Source organism: Channa argus, chromosome 1, assembly GCF_033026475.1.
Source record: "Channa argus isolate prfri chromosome 1, Channa argus male v1.0, whole genome shotgun sequence".
Lineage (NCBI taxonomy): Eukaryota > Metazoa > Chordata > Actinopteri > Anabantiformes > Channidae > Channa > Channa argus.
In genome coordinates, this window is record NC_090197.1 from 46,361,866 (window position 1) to 46,383,813 (window position 21,948).

At 38.7% G+C, this 21,948-nt stretch overlaps 1 protein-coding gene across 3 annotated transcripts in view; it reads right to left on the reverse strand.

Moving 5' to 3' along the window:
* si:dkey-192p21.6 (uncharacterized protein LOC565246 homolog) overlaps positions 1 to 21,774 on the reverse strand; it is a 22,068-nt gene extending 294 nt beyond the window's left edge. The window contains exons 1-18 of one of the 3 annotated variants that reach the window (XM_067526758.1): positions 21,653 to 21,774; positions 21,216 to 21,310; positions 20,555 to 20,676; positions 19,520 to 19,638; positions 17,706 to 17,775; positions 17,541 to 17,607; positions 15,798 to 15,868; positions 12,893 to 12,969; positions 12,173 to 12,203; positions 11,890 to 12,050; positions 9,962 to 10,074; positions 9,437 to 9,558; positions 8,315 to 8,438; positions 8,134 to 8,220; positions 6,806 to 6,883; positions 3,835 to 3,905; positions 2,624 to 2,736; positions 325 to 2,472 (exon numbers count right to left, since the gene is read on the reverse strand). In XM_067526758.1, the coding sequence (XP_067382859.1) occupies positions 2,291 to 2,472; positions 2,624 to 2,736; positions 3,835 to 3,905; positions 6,806 to 6,883; positions 8,134 to 8,220; positions 8,315 to 8,438; positions 9,437 to 9,558; positions 9,962 to 10,074; positions 11,890 to 12,050; positions 12,173 to 12,203; positions 12,893 to 12,969; positions 15,798 to 15,868; positions 17,541 to 17,607; positions 17,706 to 17,775; positions 19,520 to 19,638; positions 20,555 to 20,676; positions 21,216 to 21,310; positions 21,653 to 21,767 (1,818 nt within the window). In that variant the 5' untranslated portion in view covers positions 21,768 to 21,774 and the 3' untranslated portion in view covers positions 325 to 2,290. Of the gene's footprint in view, positions 1 to 324; positions 2,473 to 2,623; positions 2,737 to 3,834; positions 3,906 to 5,280; positions 6,644 to 6,805; positions 6,884 to 8,133; positions 8,221 to 8,314; positions 8,439 to 9,436; positions 9,559 to 9,961; positions 10,075 to 11,889; positions 12,051 to 12,172; positions 12,204 to 12,892; positions 12,970 to 15,797; positions 15,869 to 17,540; positions 17,608 to 17,705; positions 17,776 to 19,519; positions 19,639 to 20,554; positions 20,677 to 21,215; positions 21,311 to 21,652 lie in introns of those variants that run through there. The other 2 variants (XM_067526779.1, XM_067526768.1) reach the window with 2 other exon arrangements.
* Between the last annotated feature and the right edge of the window lie 174 nt (positions 21,775 to 21,948).

A 21,948-nucleotide genomic window follows, 5' to 3' on the forward strand; every position in this document is an offset into this window, starting at 1 on the left:
TGAATATTATTTTATTATAATTTTTGCTTTTTGCTGAAATGTCCCTAATCGCACATCTCATTCTATGACACTGGCCAGTTTACTTAAAGACTTTGAGAACCAGATTTCACTGGCCTACCACTATGTGAGGTTTTGGTTCAATAATAATCTCCTTCACTGGTGACCTAACTAGTAGACATGTGCACTGACTATCTGCTCAGTACTATAAGTCTGGTCAAAATTTGTGGGACTTTGCTCTCACGACCGAGTTATCTAAGGCTCTGTGACTGGATAGTGCAGAGTGATGCATTGCTGCAGCCCCAGGGCAGGACACCAGTCACTCACAGAGCAATGGCTCTCCAATCAATGTCTCTGCATGGACCAAGAACACCGGAACTCAGTGGGGCAGCAGGGCGTCTCAGGAGCTCCAGCAACTTTCACTAACTGGAAAAAACAAAACAAAACAAAAAGCACAATCCCAACACGGTACCCAGGCCCACTGTAATATAATACATTTTCCTTCTGTGCATTAATAAACCATTTCTCTGCTTTGAAACTAATAAATAAAGTTAACAAGACCACAAAAAAAGATCTGTAATATTGCTTTTATGTGTGAAATAAATGTTGAAATAAATGTTTACAATAAATGACCTGATAATCAGATAATGTGCTCATCTCTTCAATCACACTATTTAGCAGGATAAATATAAGGCTGTTTGCTGTATCAAGGGAGAATGGGATCATTAGATGATATAAGAAACCAGGCTGTCTGCATGAGAACATTGTATAAAGTTTCCATATGACAGACTATAGGTATCTTGAGACATATGCTCAGTGAGAATCAATAGAGGAAATGTGGTTCGAGGTACCACACTGGTGTATCTTACAGGCTTCTTCTGACAATGCTAGTTACTTAGTTGCTAGTTAGAAAGCTAGGAGCACTGTAGCATGGTTTTAGCAAATGCTAAATCTGAATGTGAATTTCGTCTAATTTTGGGACTTCTTTTTTTGACACTCTTGATCTTTCTTAAATGCTGCTTATGATGTTTAATAGTTTTAGTGCTGACCCTGCTGTCCCAGTTACTGCAAGTCACACATTTTAATGCATCTTCATCAATGTATTCACAAACATAAAACTTTTTTCTTCAGACCTCTTTAATGACTAAGTATTGATTACGTTTTTCTCTTGTGAGGCTGCAGCTTTGACTTTATGTTTGCAGGCACAGTAGTTTGAGAAAGCTATTACAGTGTCAAGTGTAGTCTACAAACCCATGACGTACCTACTGGGATTCAGACAACGTCTGTTCAAAAGACAATTACCAAAACCACTACAACAAATTACGCAATGTCATTACAGCTTCTGAGGAGTGTGTAACATGATTTCACTCTGGAAGAAAAGCGTGGTGTTGTTTCATTTCATTAACTGGATGATTATTTTGTGATGTACACGCCATCTGACCCAATGATCTGACCATGTTCAATAGTGTCATTCAGGGTATATGTTCTATAAAAGTAAGTATAAAACCAAAAAAGGGATATATTACAATCTGAGTATAAAAATAAAGGCTGGCCCTGTGGCTAAAAAGCTTTGCGTGCTAAATGTGTGAAATGTAAAACGTAAAGGGCTCAAAATGCTCCAAGGGACTCGTCATCGTCCTCTAATGAATTGGATTTGTGTAATTTTCTAATACAATGAGTGCCAGAGGTGTCACTCCCATTAATGACACTCCTTTGTGAGCTGTGCATCTTGACCCCTATTAAAGTACTGTCACTTGGACAGCAGATGGTACCCCTCAGCATACACACACTCCCACTCAGACACACACAGAAAGAGAAAGAGTGGCCATGGTAACAGACTCATAATAGCCAGCCTGGTGTGTTGTGGAATCACTCAGTCTAATTTGTTAAGTACCACCTCAGTATTTTTGATTTAATCAGTGTGTTCAATGCACAAAACAAGTGGCATCAAATAAATCCTCAGCTGCCCACACTGAAAGTGGATAAGACGTCGTCTTTTGAAAGTGGATTGTGATAACACAGATCAACATTTTATTACTATTTCACCACTGTGCTGCATCTTATGTTTACTGAAAACTTTAGGCAAATCCTCTTAAGAGCTTGATTTATCAGATTACTTGGTTATGAACGTTGTTAATGTTAAATTAATTCAAATCTTTGTGGGAATGCTTTACTGAAACATAATCTCAAGTTATTAAGGTGAGATCTGTAAATAAAATAATTTATTTATGTTACCTTTAATATGGGTTTTCATTAAATAACAAGACAATGATATCCACATGAATCATTCTGTTTATATTTTGAGAAAGAATTTCTTCCTGTAGAGAAAGTAGGCGATGAGCACCCACAGTGCAGTTCCCCACAGGCTTTGGAAGAGCCACTCCCAGTGACTCTCCTGAAAGTGCATCTCCCAGCTGAATGGGAAGTAGAAACCCAGGAGAGAGTGTCCAACATATACAAAGATGGAGTTCATTCCTGATGAGTAGAAGGAAAGAGATAAAGTTTCAATTTGAAAAAGAAAAAAACTCTTTCATGTGTTCAAAGTTTGCAATTATGTGTCTGAGGTTTTATTATTCGTTTGAACTGTATAACACACTTGGCTTTTTAATTTGTGAACAATCTGTACCTGGATATATGAATGGCTGTCCACCCCACCAACCCTTGATGTCAATGACAGAATACATTGCTCCCAGCAGCAAGAATGAGAAGCAGCCCATACATGTCACATAGGACAACGACCTGGGGAAGCAGACCATCAACAACACTCTGTATCAACAGCAACATTTTACTCTGTACATTTGGATGTCACTAAAATGTTAGTTGCTCGGTGTGAACAAGCGTGTACGAACACAAAGTCTATCAATCCTCTACTGCAAATAAATAACAGCCAGAGGTCTTGAGCCAATACTGCCAACTGCCCTGCAGTTTTGTGGATTGGCCTAAAGAATCAGCAGTGGATCCTCGGCATGTGCCCTGTGGAGCCTTGCCAGCCACTCATGTCCCTGTCTCTTCCTAAGTGCAAGAATGTTTGATGTAATATCTTCTAATGCAAAATGGCTGCCTCCCAGAGCCTCCTTTTAGTGGGCTTTTTTTATTCTTTTATCTCAGCTGTAGTGGGGCCAAAAAAGACTTGGCTCAGAGTTAATTACTTTTAGACATCCAGGCTGGGACTGGTACTCAAGAGCTCAATAACGTGTGCATGATGAACTGCCTATAAAAGGCAGGTAGGTAATGGCGAGGGATGAGTGTGGTGTTAGTGTGGGGCCCCTGTGGAACATCATGAAGAATTTGCTTACACATCACAGATGAAATGGTATTCTTCCTGCTGAAACATTAAAATGATTCACATCACATTAAGGGGAATGTGGGAGTGGAACAACTGCACAGGTCATAAAGTATACGCTTTCAAATAATAACTGCATTATATTTCATGTAAAATCATTACAAATATTTATCAAGATGCTGTGCCTTGTTTTCCAAAAAGTCACGTCATAGTTTGGGAACAGTTAGACTGCACTATGCTTATATAGATGTTTTTCCCAGAGCTTGCGCCTGTTCCATTACACAGGGCTGGTAAAATGTGTAGTAAGTGCTCTTGGGGAAGAGAGGATGAAGCATCCCTTATTTTGCTGGCCGTAAGGAAGAGTGATCCTGTTAGGAGGATGTATAGTCGCTACACCTCACACTCCCAACAGCCTGGGTGATTATTTACAGTCCTAGCTGTCGTTAGAGGTAAGTAAACGCGTGTTTTAGCAGCGGTGATTTGTGCCTGTTGGAAACCCATCCTTTCTTTTGTGAGAAAAAGTGGCTGGATTTAGAGGGTCAGGAAGCACTTACCAAAGGTTTTTATTGACAGGTATAAATCCTCCGTCTCGTGTGCACTTAGAAAGGATGGCTGCAGAGATTCCCTACGGGTGGAAATGAAACAGATTTTGAATCAATGGAGGGTGATGAAGCAAGCTGTATTGGGCTGCTAAAGTGTGAGTCAACAGAATCAAGCAAGCCTGGCACATAATCTTAGAGGCAGACAAGCAAGGTCCATCAAGTCACACTTGCACAGCATTGGACTGTAAACCTGACAGTTTAATCATCTATACTTGAATGTTACAATTCTTAAAGAGATCCACAGAACAAAGTCACACCTATTTGGGGTTTGGATGAGTCCATGGTTTCATTAACCAAGATCCTGAGGAACAGTGTATGATCTGATACTGTACATCAATCAGAACCTTTGCTGTCTAATCTATTTACCTATACATATGATTTAGATACTTGACATTACATTTTGTTATTTTGAGAAAAACCCAAGGCAATAGATTAAAATCCAAACATGCTTGTTAGGTAGATATCCATCATGTGTATAGATGACAGAATCAATGGTGTGGAAATAGCCTAGCTCTGGCCAGACTGAGTCTCCAGGCTATCCAGGCAGGAGGATGTGGGATGGGGCTGGTATGTGGGGCAATCGCTCAATTTCAATTTGCCACTTCTGGGGCCTGATCGTTGGACTTTAATTAACTGTTGTTTATTAGGAAGATACATGGCCACTCCTGAATATCAATCCACTAAAGAAAATCAGACAACAGTGAACTGTGGTGTAAAACCTGGCTTTGTCATTTACTGTATCAACACTTTCTGGTGCGTGCAGAAATGCACTCCCTCCTCCAATGAGGAGACCTGCTAATGTCAAGAGCACATGTCTGAAACAAGAGGGCGTTTAGCTCTGCTTCCTGCTTCTTCTCTGAGTCATATACATATTAGACATTTTTAAATTAAGGGTAGGACAATTACTAAAACTACTGTTGCTTTGTGAAAACAATTTGTGGGCTTAAAAATAAATGTAAGCACTAATATTAAAGGACATAAACTGAAACAAATGCCCTTCAGCAGAACACATGGAACCATCATATGCAGGATTTATACTTTAAACAGCGTCAACAACTACAATGTGAGAAAATAAATTTTATTGTTATTCTCTGTTTTAGTCACCTTGGATTTTAAGTTCCATTATTGATCACACATCATCTGTGGCATCTGGCATTGACTTGTGAACTAAGAGATACAGCTATTTTGTCATGTGTTACTTTATGACTTTTTGCTTCTGGGAGGAGCCAAATGGATCTAATTTACTTCACTGCCCTCCAGCCATTTGCAACACAATAATAGTCATTAACATTCAACACCAGGAGACATAATGGAGAAATTTTTCATTTAGGAATTTAGGTTAATCATATTAAATTCTTCCCTTGGAGATAAACTGTAAAATATAATTGTGTTCAATACTTTAATAATGACGATCTTTGCAGCCTCAGTTATGCTTTTTGTTTACTGCAAAATCTAAGGATGAAAAAGGAAAATATTAGACATGGTAAATAATAAAACATAAACAATGTGAGTATATAAGCAAGTTGACTTCAGCATTAATATGTTGTTCTGTCCCTATATTTTACATGCTAAGACTTTTGGGGATTTCTTTCTTTTTTTTTTTTGTCTTTTTAGAGTATGGGCCAGACCAAATGCTGTTTAGGGCTTTTAATTTTCCAATTGAGATACTCTATATGATACAATCTATACAGTATAAAAATTACTTGCCTTGGTGAACCTGATTTCTCTAATAAATGAATAGCAGAAAGTAAATTAATAAAATTGTCTCTCTAATTGAAGAAGCTCCAGTGTGGTTCAGACACATGGGTCAGATAAAGCCCAACACATTTACTTTACACATTCAGTGTAAATTATTTACAAAATTACAGATTTAGTAACTACATAGGTTTAAACTAGAGGGAACTAGCTCTGCATCTGTGTGTTCTGGCTAAATATACTGGGCCCTTCTCTTCAGTTTGATTTTAAAGACGGTGTGATGGAGCCAGCTCCTCCAACTCTATCATCGCTCCAGGTCACAGGACTGCCAGTTCAGAATGTCTGCCTCCACAGCATGCAGGCTCCTACTAATATGTTGCAAACAAGCTACATCTCTACAGCATTTCAGTGAATGTCCATAAAAACAGTGGCTAATCACAGTTTGGCAAAATCTGGCTTGGTTGCATGTCAGTCTCATTACAGTAGACTAACAGCCTCCTGTCAAAGGTTTAGGAATGCAAAATGAACCATCTCATGTAACACTTGGCTTCTCCCTGTGGGACACATTGCCCCTATTAAAAAAAACAGGGGACAGCTTGTCTTTTTTTTGTGCTTTAGACCACCCATAATGAGCACAAATCCAAAACATACATGACCTCAAATGTTATCCAAGCATTTATTACAAGGGTTACCTTTTAAGCCTTGGTTTGAAATGAACTTTTCTGTTTGAAAACTTTATCAACACTGTCACATGTTTGGTGTGTAATATTTGCTGAGACCATTTGCATGCAGGTAGATAAATTCATCATGCTCTTATCCAGATGCTAGTATAGTGATTGCAGCAGACTGTAAGTAATACGCAGAACTCTTCTAATCTAAAACCACATGTGAGTCAGTGAGAGACAGTGTGTATTCCCCTGAGGCTCTGGATATCCATGTCTGCCCGGAAACACAGCCACACATGGATGTTGTTTAATTATATTGAGATCACACACATGTCTTCTGCTAGGTCCTGCTAACGAACGGCTTGGGCATGTATGACCAATACCCAAGTTGTAGAGTTTACCTGCAAGGCAAAGTAAAACATAGACCATAAAATGTGCCCAGCACTGTGTGAGTCAAAGGAGCAGGAAGGTATTTTAACTGATTTGCTGCCTTGGTTTTAAATTATCATTTAAATAATTTTGTTTACCAGCTGTGTTTAAAACTTCCATATGATGTAACATACCAGGATGATGGCCCAGGCAAAGAATCGACAGAGGATGTGGACATTCTTCCCTTTGAAGAAAAGGATAATTTTTCCAGCCTGCAGAAAAGAAGGCAGAGATAAGCACAGAAAGCCCAACTCTTTTATTTATATATTTAATGAGAAATGCCAAATAAACACCAACAATCGCTCTGTCCACGTATTTGTCCTTGGGTAACTAAAGGCCTGGCATGTGGGTTTCAATACTATGGCCCTGACATGGCGGTCACATTTCTCCTATCCTGTCAAGCCAGATGTGGAGTGTAAGTCATACACACCCTCTGATTAATTTGGTGATGATGAATGTGTATCAGCTGAGAACATTAGCATGGGCGAATACAGAGGAGGGTAGCGGACACCTGGCGTGTCTTCTAAGACTCGTTGACTGAGGGGCCCAGCACTAACCGCCCACTGGGAATTGAGCAATGTGGCTGCTTTTGCATGGCAGCTTCCCACAACGCAAGTGACAGTGTTGCCAACAGAGATTCAGATCTACAGACCAAAAGCTCTCTAGTTAATCGTGGTCTCACTCTTTATCACATTCAACAAAACAGAAGGCATCACTAATCCTTTGCAAAAATTCATAAGGTCCACTATTTGACCATAAATATTAATGTTAATAGAGTAATTGTAAAAATTTGATTAAGGCTACGATGTGAAATCTGATGTGTCCACAGAGGTGGAATGTGTCCACAGGGAAATTCTGGTTTATTTTGAATAAAAGAAGCTGATACTCTCAGCCAATCAGGGGCTACTTTTGTGACACAAGGGGAAGTTCACTCAAATCACAATTTAAAAAATGTAAAATTAAAATACATACAGGATTATCTAGTGATGTAAAGAGAGACATGTTAAATCTGCTGAGAATCCAAAATGTTGCCTTTCAAGTACAACAGAAAATGAACTTATCTCTGTGGAAACCATTGCAAGTTACCTGCTGAACTATTTTGTACTAAACGTTTATTTGTTATTGTTGTGGTTGTTAGGTGCAGCCAAGTTGTTTTTGACTCATGCTGAGTCTATATATAGCTGTCCATTTTCTTGAATATTGGTGGTCAACTTTTCAAATTTTCCAATCTTAACTTAGAATGGCTTGTAATCATAATTTTAATATAATCTATAATAAAAGGGTAATTTGACCCTTTAATAAGTCTTTGTAACATTTCAGTAAAAAATGTAATTAAAAACTATGCATTTCCAAACTAAAACACAATGGAAAATTATAAAATATTGCAAATAATAATACATTTCAAGCTACATAATCTAAAATAAAATTTAAATATCAAAATTACTTGCTGAATCAATCATACCTGCATGCCCAGAAATCCCATTACAACTGAGTTGATTGTACCTAGAAGCCCCTCGGGGTCAAAGGGCTGGGTGGTGTGATACATTTCCTGGACAAAGCAAAGTAAAAATGTTATTTTTGTGGTTTTCAGTTCAATAGGAAGATAAAATAATGATGGATTGTGTGTGTGAAAAATATCTTACTTTGCATGTGGGGTATCTGTACATGTTATCACCAAACATCCATCTATCAATGTATCCTGCTGCCCCTCCAGTGCAGTTTGGGTAAAGACCATTATCACCAATTCCACCAGCTCCCAAATACCCTCTGATGGCATACAATGTAGTATAACCATTATTTAAAGAAATGAAAAAATTGCATTCTATTAGGGTAAAAAAAAGGAAGTTATTGTTTAAAATACATTTAAACATTTAAAATACAAATCATGGAATCCATCTCATGGAAAAGAACATGTATATGCATACATACACGTGTATTTCTACAGTATGCACTGCACATACACATATTGTATTTCACATCAGGAGACATCAGTAAAGTACTCAAAAGGCTGCTGCTGAACCTTTTAAGACCTCAGATGAGGACCTGTCTTGACTCGGTGTAGTTCACATATCGCCAACAGGTCAATTGGGAGAGCTGCTCTGATGGGACAATTTTATCTTGCAACAGAAAGGTTGCTCATACGGACTTTATTACATTTTCACATATACAGTAACACATCATGTATCACATCTGTTATGGAGTCATTTGTTTGAATTCACTGAACCTCAACCATATGTACGTTACGCATATATATCTATGAGATCTTTGCTCTGTCTTATGCTCTATTCCGTGTTATCTTTGTTGTCCATGTTATTCCAGTTTTGTAAAATTGCTACAGCAATACATTAAAAAAGTACTGTCTGATGTAAAAACTAAAAACTAATCAGGAAACCCATGGCTTTCTAACACTGATGCCATGCAGCGCCACAGAAATGGGAAAAGACACTCACAAAAAGCAGAACTGAGCAGAAGACACAGAGCGAGGAAGATGGATCCTCTGCCTCTGCTTCTCTTATTGCACATGACAGGCTGAGATTGGCTAATTATGCCCTCTGAAGCATCCACCATAGGCCCATAAATCATGGCAGTTCATAACACCAGCAACACAAGACGCACACTAACACCTCTGCTGCAGCGCTACGGCTCCAACTGAAGATTATCTCAGCATGAAGGGACGAGGGAAATTTACACTTTAAGCATATGTGGACAGTGGATTAATTGAGCACATCAGACTTGGTGACAGCAGGAGGCTTGCTGGGACTTACGTGGGGCAGTTGGGTACAGGCATGAGGAAGGTGATGCATAGCCAAAGAGTCTCCAGCAGAATGATGAACAGCCACTGTGACCAATAAATGACCACATCCTGAACAGGGTTCCACCAGTGATACTGCACAATACACAGATATTGTTAATATAAAATAATCATTTATTTGAAAATTTGTCAGAGACATTCATGTCCTCAAGTGGAAACAAATCCTAAAGATGGTCATCCTCTAACCTTTCATCTAGAGGCATCCTGTGAATCCTTTGTGTACTTTGTGCAGTGCTAAATAGCATTTTACTACACCAAACTGAAATGGTGAACATTATACCTAACTGCAGCATGTTAAACTTATTATTCTGCGCATGGTAGCATGCTAATCATAGCATTCATCTCAAAGCACTATACTGCGCCTAAAATCAGCTACAAACCATTGCTGTACACTCTTTTTGTCTCGTGTAAATATATTGTTTTAGGTTGGCCCTAGTGTGTAATGACTGATGAAAGTGAACCTGACAGAGCTACTTACCACTCTCAGTGGGATTTCTTTCTGGCCCCAGAAAGTCTGCAAGAGAGACAGAACAAAGTAGGTGAAGCCCAGACGCTGCAGCACTCCAGGGATACGCAGCCAGGACCAGGACACTGGAAAACGGTCAACAACACATAGCATGAACCCTCACAAAACCATTGGTCCTTTTTATTATATATACATAAACCTACAATTCAAACAAGGCACAGATACAATATAGCTTACTGTTATAAAGCTATTCATGCTGATTTGAGCAGATTATAGATCAGAACATGGGTAATATTAAACGTTTTCTTCCTTATTCATTCACAGCTACTGTGTCTGTAGAATGATGACGAGCAGCATTACACCATGGGAAATAGTGTCAGGTTTTAGATTATGAACATGTCAAGAAGGTGGGAACCTAATGAAAGATTACCAGTTATCTTATGGTCTCAACAAATTGGGCTGAATGGGATTGGCTTCTTGTTGGGAGATTGATTGTAATCTACACATTAGTTAATTGAAAACCTCTTTACCCCACAAAGTGCCGTAAAAACAATGTGATCCCAATCATTGAGCCAGACAAATCAAATAAGAGGCGGAAATCTCTGTTTTCGCAGGAAAAGGGGAAGCTCTTAGTAATGATACTGTTAAATACAACACCCCCCTACAAGAAATGTTACTGTATCTGCCCTGTATCTGTATCTGCAGGAAAATACTGGTACACCTTTTGTTTGTTTCTGAAAAATGTATGTTCATTTTGTTTGGTATAAAATTGACCCTTTTTTGTGTTCAATACCATTTAAGAAGTAAAAGCTCTGCTGTCTGCTTCCCCTCTTTGAGCCTTTTAGTCATAGATTGAATAAAATGATGATTCTATAGTGGAAGTGAGCAAAAGAAAATAGAGCAAACAGCTGAGCCAATAACTTTTCAAGAAAAGTCTTTGAAACATCCTCTGGCGGTTGCTCAAGAGAAGAGATTGGGATTTGACCTTGTGCCTGAAAACATAAACTACTCTCACCTTGAGCAAAGGTACATTTTTGTGTTGCAAAAACATCAAATAATAGAAATCAAAATAAAGAGTCATGTTATTAGTCTCACCACAACCTATTTTAAGTGGATCTAATAGAATCTTAAAAACAACGGTGGCGTTTTAAGGACTTTAACACCATTCTGACTATGATTTGAGCACATAACCTCGTCAGCATTTATTTGAAATGACTCATAGATGATGCCAAAGGTTAACACCTTCTTTTGACTTGTCTGACATTGAAACATTCAAAGATATTGAGCTGATGCAACACCATTCTCTTATTAGATCAAGCCCTGCAACTGAACAGCCATCCTTGGAGACAAGGGGGCAAAGCTGCAGTTTATTGTAAAAGTCACTGTCCTGTTATGGCCCTCTCAAGCAGCAGCCTCTGCAGCAGCTGCATGGGACTGAAAACTGTAACACAATCTGTTTGTAATTGTCCATTACAGCAGTGGTCACTTTTCCTCAATCTGCCTCTGTTAAACATCCCCTGGTGCTGGGTTTTGAGATTGCACACACAATAACAATATGTTTGTTAACCCATTTATCCAGGCGTCCATCCAGGAAAAGTCCATTAGCACCAGGGATGGCTAATGTGTGAAGAGCACCCTGTGCATCCCCAGGTGGATGATGAAGTGGGGATTTTGAGCATTTCCCTCATTTAGGTCTGACACAGACATGCAGCTTTGGCTTTTATCACAAATCTGGATCTCAATACATATAACCTCTTTTTTTTTTTGGAGTAGCTGCAGTCTGTAATTCAAAGCTTCTGTGTACTTGTTAATATACCTTACTGTACGTTGATTCCATGACATAATTTAGTAATAGTTGCTTTAACAAACAAGAAACACAGAAGAGGTCCACTGACATTTTATGCATTTCTTCCCACACGTGCAACATAATTTTCACTTACATGGTCCATCTCTTGGAGAGTAGTTGAGGAAGCAGAAGCCCAGCAACAGGAGGACGACTGTTCTCCAAGTGATTTTGCGCAGTAGCTGCAGACGGCTAACTCCTTTATTCTGCATGGAATTGAAAGCCAAGACCACGGAAGTCCCAATGATAAAGACAAACCTGGGTGAAACAATGGTATGATTCATTTTGTTTTTTAAGCTATTAAAACATACCTACATATGTACAAAATATGCATATTTAAATATTTATATAGGACTGAAATTATCTAACAGTCCTCCTACCATGGCATGACAAGATCCGCCACGGTTAGACCTGCAACAATCCCAGAGATTAGTACATACAGGGTCACTTGAAATTAATCGTTTAATTAATCCTTAGACAGAATTCACACTTCTTGGTCTCCAAGATGAATGAAGAACAATGTTATTTCCTTAAAGTGCTGCTTCTGCTATTAACTTAAAATGGCATTTGGAACAGGTATGATTAATAAAAATCTCACTCTTGTGACAGACGCACCACTGCACTAAAGTGATGATTAATCAAACCACTTCTGAAATCAATACAGCCTTATAGACGTGGTAAAAAGGCTATTACATAATTTAAATATAGAACACCCTTAATGATGACTTGCTTTTTTATAAAAGCTACAGTGACATTTTTGCATTTTTAAAAGTCTGTTAAACACAAAGGGAAAATGTGACGCAGCAACTGTGTCCTTTAATCACAGATGCTGCAGGTTAGCGTTTCTCATTTACTGCTCCTTCCCATGTTCTCCCAACTGTCAATTAAACACTCAACCTTCCCCCTCCTTTCTTTTTTGTTGTTAATAACAACCATTGATGGATTACAGCTGTGATATGGCTCTTATGAGAAATGACATCCTGTAGGTCCGGTTTGAGATTGCATTTATTATGATTAGTAATCATGACTCATTAAGTAATTATAATTCTTATTTTGGTCATATTTATGGAATGTATATATCTTGCGCTTTAAATACTAACCATTCCATGGTGCATGTTGAAAAAACCAGTAGCCTCCTCCACCATAGTTCACAAACACCATCGCTGTCAGGGCAAACCTTCCAAAACATTACAATGATTAAACACTATAGGGAAATACTTAGACATCATAATGGTAGAATTCTGGTAAGTTTCATCAACCAGTAAAGAATAAAGGGTACCCCACCCCCACCCTTATTTAAAACACAATAATATATAAAATCAGGCATAGAACACAGCTAATGGTTGTGTTAGCATTCAGTTAATATTTTAATTCTGACACAATATTAATATCTGAATTAAAGTTAAAGAGCCCCGGGTAGGGGCTTTTTATTCTGTCACACTCCAAATGCAAGGTAATGCAATCTAAGCATTATGAATCACTCAGGAAATGAACACTTGTCCTCTGGATCTCCTCAAGCAAAAGTGCTGACTAAAGACTCTGCGTCTAATATATGATGCACAATATACTCTAGGGCCAGCCAAGGCAGCTAGAACATGGCACACATGAAGGAGTTTTTTACTGAATCAGACTCTGGAGGAAAAAAGGTCTTTCCGCTCCATGTCAAAAAATAGGCAGGTGCCATTACACACCACAACTTTGCAGGAGAATGTAAATAGCTGCTTGTTAAAATGGCTACAGAGCTTTACTTTATTTAATCAAAATAATGAGAAAAAATCATAAGGGTTCTTTGAGAGACAACATTAGGATAAGCTCTAAGAATGAGTCTGATAAAGTACACTGTATCTACCTCTGCCTCCTCTTGTTTTTCTGCCTAGATTCAATTAAGTGCACCAAAGCCATTACTGCTCTTTTAGCCCCAACCTACTGATACAAGATTTTAATCGGCCACTATCATCTAAAAAGGGCTATTAAAGTAGAGCAACCCCGGCTGCATGTGTCCATGTTCTTTCTAACACACACATAAGCACACAGGCTATCATTCAAATTTTGACGAACATATCCATTAGTTGCCATAGTGACAAAGACAAAGGTTAAATCAGCAGGCAGATGAGACCAGGTGAAAATCACTGCAATATCACAGCTTTTTGCCCATTCTTTTCATTAAACACTCTGGCTGTCCGATTATGGAACGATTAGATTACAAATCCCATACTCGTTCGACGTGGCTGCTGATCATTATTATTACGGGCTTAATTAATGTGATGTGTATGAGATGTCTTTGGTTTATGTTGCACCAGAGTTAATATAAGTACAGATAATTTCCAGGTTGAAGCACCACAGGCTTGTTCCTTGGTTCCTAATCAGGTTTAAATTGTAAATATCCCTGAGAAGTTCACCACAGAACATTTGTCACTTTAGTAATAGCCTTAATTCAAGTCTGGGAATTAGTTCTATGATTTGTTGCTTATAGATCACATACAGACGTGCCTTTCTTGCAAGAGTGACAGATGGTTATAGCTCACTGATAGATGTTGATGGACTTCTTTGATTTGAATCACTGTACATGGATTACCAATTAGAGTATTAGCTTAGTACATTTCCCTGTTGCAAATGGATAGTTACAGTCACTACAGAGTATTGAGTTACCTACAGTGATGGCGATATCAAATTCATGGACACCAATCTAGTCATAATAAATTACATCTTCAGTGGAAATGCCAAGGTTATTTTCTTGTGGCTAAACATCAGAGAACATCTGAAACTGAATCAGATAAAAACTTTGAACTTAGTCAAAATAAAGCACAGAATGAGTCAGCCACCTGGCGTTAAAGGAAACTGACAATGAACTGTTTTGCTTCAATAGTTGTCCTGTTCATTGTGTAGCACTGCTAACTACTGATGTGGCAGTTTTCAACAGTAAGGAAACTGGTGGCAGGCTTTTAGCAATGTGGCACAAGATTAAAATCCAAATCCTTTTAGAAAAATTAGCGCTCAACCGTACTCCACAGTTCTCTGTATATCATGTCAGTCGAGCCTGAGCAAATTATCCGAAACACCTTTTAGTTTAGAAGAAAAGCCTTTTGCCTTTAGAAATGTCTCAGCATTTATGGCAGATGACTGATGTGTCTGTTCTCTGGAGAAAGTTGATACTTGTCAGGGGTATAGATCATAACTCACAGGGCTGAGGTGGCAAATGCAGCATTAATCTCAAGTGCACCACTGTTTGATGAAGTGTGTTGTCAGGTATGAGAATTTTTAATAAAATCCATCCATCCATCAATATGCAACAAGTATCATTTACCCCAGAGTGGCATTTCAGATAATAATAACAAAAGGGCTGTAGCATAAAGTGTAAATAAAGAAAATTTAAACCTGAATCCTTTTCTTAAACCTTCAAATTCTTGTGGTAAATAAACTAAATTAAGCTATGTGATATTTTGAATTCAGCACATATGTATGTTGCTTTCCAATGGCTTTTTATCCAAAAGGAAGTCTCAGATGGAAAATATCCCAATCGTCTCCTGGATGCTGCATCTGTGCTGCAAAGTTTTCTCCCGCACTCCATTTTGGCAGGAGATCTATGGCCGTGTGGATGTGTGCTGATATGTTGATGGTATTATTACATCAATTATTTGGCAAGGGGGAGGTCAAAGCCACACCAGCATCCTGTTTCCAGAGAGGCTTGCTTTGTGTCTACCCCCAGGCCACAATTAAGGCTAGCAAGGCGCCCAGATTCAATCACATGCATCACTCCTGCCCAATAGAAACACACTGTTACACACCCGAGACGTACTGATATCTGAAATCATGCCCAAAGCTATACCGCCTGATAACCAAAGCCTGGGGAAACATGTGGCCAGACTGTGACCCCTGTAATTATTCGTTTTGCAGAGCCTGTTCATTTTCATCATACCTCATACTGCTCCAAAAAGAATTAGCATGTGAACAAACCACATGTGGTGATAGAGTAATAAACAAGGTGGCTCCTAATTGCATACATACCCTCGGAAAGCATCCAGTGAGTGCAGACGTGTTGGTTTGGCTTTAGCAACCTCAAAAGCTTGTGCTCCATCCTGGACAAATAATTTGGAGGCAAACAAAACAAAGCAAGGCCTTCTGCTCTTAGATATCTAAACACCAGTGTGGGTCATATATAAGGTTGTGTTAAACAAAGTAAATTTGCTAATGTCCCATACTGCAGTGTCTATGCTCTATTGTATGTAAAGTACATTTTTAATTTATGTTATTTTAACTAGTGAGGGTTATATTGCTTTTTCAGTTGTTGCAGTTAATTTTGTTTGCATTTGTTAACTTATTCAAGATAATTCAAATGACAAAAATTTTCAGCTTGCTTTCTATGGGTTTAGTTTAGGATGTAAATGTACAGTAATACTTTTAAACTTTCCTCTGACTTCCCTATATTAAAATATTTTTCTAAGGGAATCAGCACAAATTCAAAAAGTTGATTGTGTGAATAAGCAAAACCGAGTCTGCTAACACAATTAACATACATGGGGAAACATAAGCATTAACTTAGAGTCATGTTTATGATGATATGATATCTCTAGACCCAGGTTCCTAATTCCTGAGAGAAATCAATTTGCTCTGTTTTGCTTGAAACTTTAGAAATACTAAAAATAATGAGCTTGCAGACACTGAAACACACCAGAAAAACATTTTAAAATACATACAACAAAAAAAGCTATTATTCTGTTACCACAAAGAATATATGTATTACATAACTGTGATTGTTCTGAGATGTAAAAATTTTGACAAAACTAACAATTCTATAATGCCACATGGGTCAGAAGTCCACAAAGTGATATTTGGATATCTGTACCAGGTCATTCTCTGTGCAGGAGAGCAGCACTACTTTTTCCCCTCATTCTGTGAAGGCAGCATTGAAATGACTCTGGCCTATTGCCCTCTCAGTTGGATTAGCCAGCCTCACTGGCCTCCATGCAGTAGTTTAAAGAGCCAGAGCAGGAAGACACAAGCACTAATACGTTATGATGGATCTACATGCCATTCAGACAGCATATGGAAGACAGAGACATCTTGCTTGGAAGCCTGAGAGGAGCTATTCATGCTCACCAAAATACACAGCAGCTCTTGCCATCAAGCAAGATGACTGGATGGATACAGTGCTCTATCACTTGATGCAAGTCTGCTCCACAATTGGCTCTGCTAACATTTGTATCAATCATTCCATTAGTGTCTCCCAAATGACTTGATGACTGGAGACTCAGAGCAATTTTATTATACATCTCAGGCTGCAGAGTTGGCCAATGAAAATAATGCAGTGTAACTGTTGGATCAAGGAAGGATTTATGTTTGATTACAAAAAGCATGAAGTCAATTATAAGAAATTAAGATGGTGCAGTTATCCCGAACTGTTATTCTCCAAAGGCTTTAACATTTAAAGACTTACATGGAATTTTTTTTTAAATAAAGTACCAAACAAAGTGTAAAATCCTCCAAAACTAAACTTCCCTATACTTTTTAATGCATAAATTATTGATGGACAAAAGAGTATGTTTAATGTTACATCTTGAACATAGTGAATGTTTTAGTATCTAAATATTGCACTGCTGTTGCTGATAAAAATGTCCCTTAAGCCCTTACTTAATGGAAATGTTTGATTGGTTTATGAATAATCTAATCAATAAAATCATGCATCTCTGTCATCTCACTGCATTTACGATATTATTCTAATGCATTCATTAGAAGCAGCATTTTACTTACATTATCCACTGAGTCCTGTGGGCCTTGACAGCAGATGGTCTTAATAAATTTTGCTGTGCAATGCCTCCTGTAAAAAGGACAACAAGTCTGATCTGCCTGGTTCTGATGGAAGAGTAATCAGTGCAGAATGCTTTTCACTGTGGCTGATGTAAAGAGCATGGCTACCTGTAGATGTAGGGTGCCACAACAAGCAAGAGAGCAACCAGTGCCAGTATGAAAGCTACAACCAGAAATGCTGAAAAAACAATGAAAAAAGATAATGGTTACAAATGGACATGTTGTAATCAGACTGTACCACCCTATGTCATAGTCCCTCTGTCTGGATGTCCATGTCAGGAGCTTTATTCTGTGCATTACTATCAGAAAAGGATCTGAATGGAGATAAAAGGCCTGACCGTTCAGTCCAAACTGTCTGATCTAGTCACCACCAGCTTTACTTGTGGCTATCTCAGTCAACCAATGTGGAACAAGAACCTTGCACCAAACACTAGGTCAATCCATCATGGAGCAATCACTTTGGCTAATCTAACCCTGCAGGCATCCAAAAAGAAAAAATGTAAGGCTACACTGAGACAAGGATTGAAAAACAGAGAAAGAGGGATGGAGCTGAGGTGCCAGAGGCCACTGTAGATTGAAATGAGGGAAAGATGAGGTTTACAGTACAAGAGGGCAAAAATACCGTGGCCTGGATGTCTTTTATTACTTATATAAATAATGAAATCTACCCAGATTATAGAACAAAGATGGGGTAAGTCTTACAAATTTGTTGTTTTAGAAAATTAAGCTTATCTTGCTATAGATTAATAAACAGATCTGTACACACAAAGCACAGAAGAAGAACAAAGAAAAAGGAACGTTTTTAACCTGAGCTGAAATCACACTATCTACTCTGAGCAAAGAGTGGTCACTTAATCACCTCAGAAAAGTCATGGTATCTCTGGTGTCCAATCATAAAAGAACCATAAAGCTCTCGGCACATGAACTGGGACATCTCTAGACTCTAGACTGCAACAAGGATGCTTGCTCTATTAGTTACTGTCACTGAAAATAGAAAATTAATGGAGGCATTTGAAACAAAGTAGATTAAGTTCAGTTCATCAATGTGTGTGCTAAAATTGAACTGAACACTTAATATCAGTCGATATGGTGGATTTCTTTGTAAGAATTAAGGCCGCAGCAGGTGACTTGTGGTTTGTGTTGCAATGCAGAATACAATACTAATAAGATTAAAGGGTGGATCTGATAGCCGCAGATCAGAAACATATCCTTGGAAATCACCGCACCCAACAAATGGCCTCATGAAGCCCTGCCGCCAATCAATCCGAGACGGTGAAGTAAACTTTGAAATTCCCTAGCAGGGCAGGTCTAACCTGTCTGAGCTGCTGACCAGACCATTACTTAAGATGAGCAAGTCCTATGGGGAGTTTGTATAATCACCGGTCTGTGAAGCTAATGGAAGCTCATCATACAGTGAGGGGTGCAGTCACACTGACCATATATCTGCTCGGATAATGGCTACTTGGCCTTAAAAGTCTGATCTACAACATAATCTGCAATATTGTTAAGTAGAGTGTACATTATGGAGAGAGACGCTTTCAAAATCCCATTACGCCCTAATCCTTCCACACTCCCTAATGTATTACCCACAATCCTCCATGTGTGGAGCCAGAGCTTCAAAACAAACACAAGCTTTTCTTTAATCCCTTTTCAAGAAAGCATGTCTTTTTTAATCAATACGCATCATGTCCCAAGAGACGGATGGAAATTACTGCATAGTAAATGTGGACAAGTCAAGTGATTCTCTACATTGTTGACTAAATTAAGCAGAGAGTGGTACAAAGGCTCACCCTGAGCCTGGACACATGTCTCTTTGCTGTCATAGTTTCTTAAAAGGGCAAACAGAAATTACTCGTAGTTCAAAACTAAGAAACTGATTACTGAACATCATACTGTTTTCTTTATTAGCATAGTCCACTTACGCAGGTATGCATTGTTTGGTCTTTCATCCACAGTGTGAATGCAGCTGGGATTACTGATGGCATCTGACATCTGGATCCAAACAGAGTAATGACCACCTTCTCCATAAGTCTGAGTCCACCTGCATCAAAATCAATAAAAAATAAGGAAAAGTTTCCCTCAAAAGCACATAAAACTAAATCTTTGATCTCTGCTTTTTTTTGTCAGAACTAAATTTTTGCCACTGCTGCTGTCTACCTCTTGACCAGACTGTGAAAAGCATCTTTTCATCTCGGGATTTCACATCTAAACAACTCAGGAGCACCACCTAGTGTCTGCAGATTTAAAGTGCGTCCCTCTGTCTTCTCACCATCTCTAGTTTTAGACCCCCAAAAACATGCATTACACGCTCACATTGATCCACTGTTGGGATGACATACTAGCTATCACTTGGAGTGTTTTTCAAAGAAAAAAAATCAATAGCACATAGTCGGGTTAGAGCCCTCATGATTGATCTAAGCAGCTGGAGACTGGACCGCTGAGGGTAAAAAAAGCACCAGAGGATTGTCAATTTGCAGCTGAAAACCTAGAACCATGTTCACAGGTGACCCCCAGATGAAGAGCATGGCCCCAGTGTCTTGTCCGTTCTGATTGTTTATAAATATGGTAGGTGTCTCCTTGATTTCAGATTCAGGCCCAGGTTTTCAAAGGACATTTAGCTTTCAAGCTTTAATTAGCCATTTTCATCAATATTGGAATGTCGGGTCTTATTAACGTGAAAAAGGCTCCCGATCGATAGCCAGCGAAGTGGTTTAAAAGAGGGCATCACTCAGGTCCAGAAAGCAGGTCAGGATTACTCCCCCAACCCTGTAAATAATCGCACAGACTGCTGATGCAGTCATCGGATGCCACCACACTATATTATGTCTGCAGGCAAGAGTGATACACTCCCACAGGCCAAATTAATATAAGTAAACAGGAAGAAAATCAGCAACTTTACCTATTGTGGGTGTAAAATGAAATTTACAGTCCCCGCTGCTTTGTATTAAACATGTTACCTGCATAGAGTTGCATTTCTTGTTTGTGATTCCAGTTGCACAGTCAGAGTGAACTTTGTGCTGATCAGTGCAGATGCATTGTTGTTGTTTGGTTTCACCGTGACCAAATGCTGGTACACACACTAAAAAAAGGAGAATCACTGATTTAGTGAACAAGTCTTTACATTAAAATGTTAGGGTTATTACACTTATAGAAAGTCTGGAGTTTGTGACAGTGGTCGCCAAAGTTTCTGTAGAAAAATGTCATGGGGTCATAATGAATAGAAGTACAATTTAAGAATTCAAAGCTTGGCTACACACAAGGATGCAAGTCTAGCATGAAAATGTAAAGGAAGGAGATTAGATTTGCTGATGACAATGTTGTGCTCAGGAAACATGTTTATTTTTTGAAAGTATAGTGTATGTTTTTTTTATGGGGGCCTGGTGGATCACTTGTTGGGATGCAGAAGGCCACATGTTGGAATCCCACCCCACCAGGTGTGGCCCTGCCCAGCCACCAACAGCCACCTTGGTGCTGGTCCCAAGCCCCAATAAAGAGGAAAGGTTGCAGCAGGAAGGGCATCTGGCGTAACAATCCTTGCCAAATCAACGTGTAGAACATGTTCCACTCTGGCGACCCCTGAAGGTACAAGCCAAAAGCCGTTGACTCCATGTTTGTTACCTTGTAGCAGTAATCCGATGTGTAGAAAACCTGCACTTCTTCAGTCATCTGATTATGAAAAGTTAACAAAGCCTGGTCCATTTTTAGAGTAGGTCCTGAATAAATTGAAAACAGCACTTGACTTACAACTTGGTACACAAAGCTTTAATAATAAATATAAAACACAGTAGCAGAGGGTTTACTGGTAGTTGCTTAATACTATACTAGTTCTCAAACTACCTTGCATTTTCTTTGTAAAAAATAAATTAATGATGAATAAATTGTTAACCCCAAAGGATAAAAATGTGCATGTTACAAAACAATATATTGTAGTACTGACATAAGGTGACAGCTTTTCTGAGGAACTGTGTTTCTTGCTGCGGTTAATGGATCTTTTTTATTATTTGTGCTTGAATCAAAATAACTACTAATAAAACATAAAACAGGTAAAGACTTACCTGACATAACCTGTCCTCCATAGCTGCTGGTTACCACAATTAACACAGTTAAACTCGCCTGTAATAATGTCACAGGTTCCATGTTGCTCCTTGAAAAACTACTTACACTGCTCATATTTATAACTCTCACACCAATATAAAAAGTGATCAAAGGGCAGTATGCATGCGTGGTTGGTGATGCCTTTTACCTGGTTACCTGTGATGCATATCGTTGGAATCACTTTTAGGGCAAAAACAGATTTTCATAATTTGGTAAAGGGATAATAAATAAAACTAGACTGAATTCCTCTAAACTC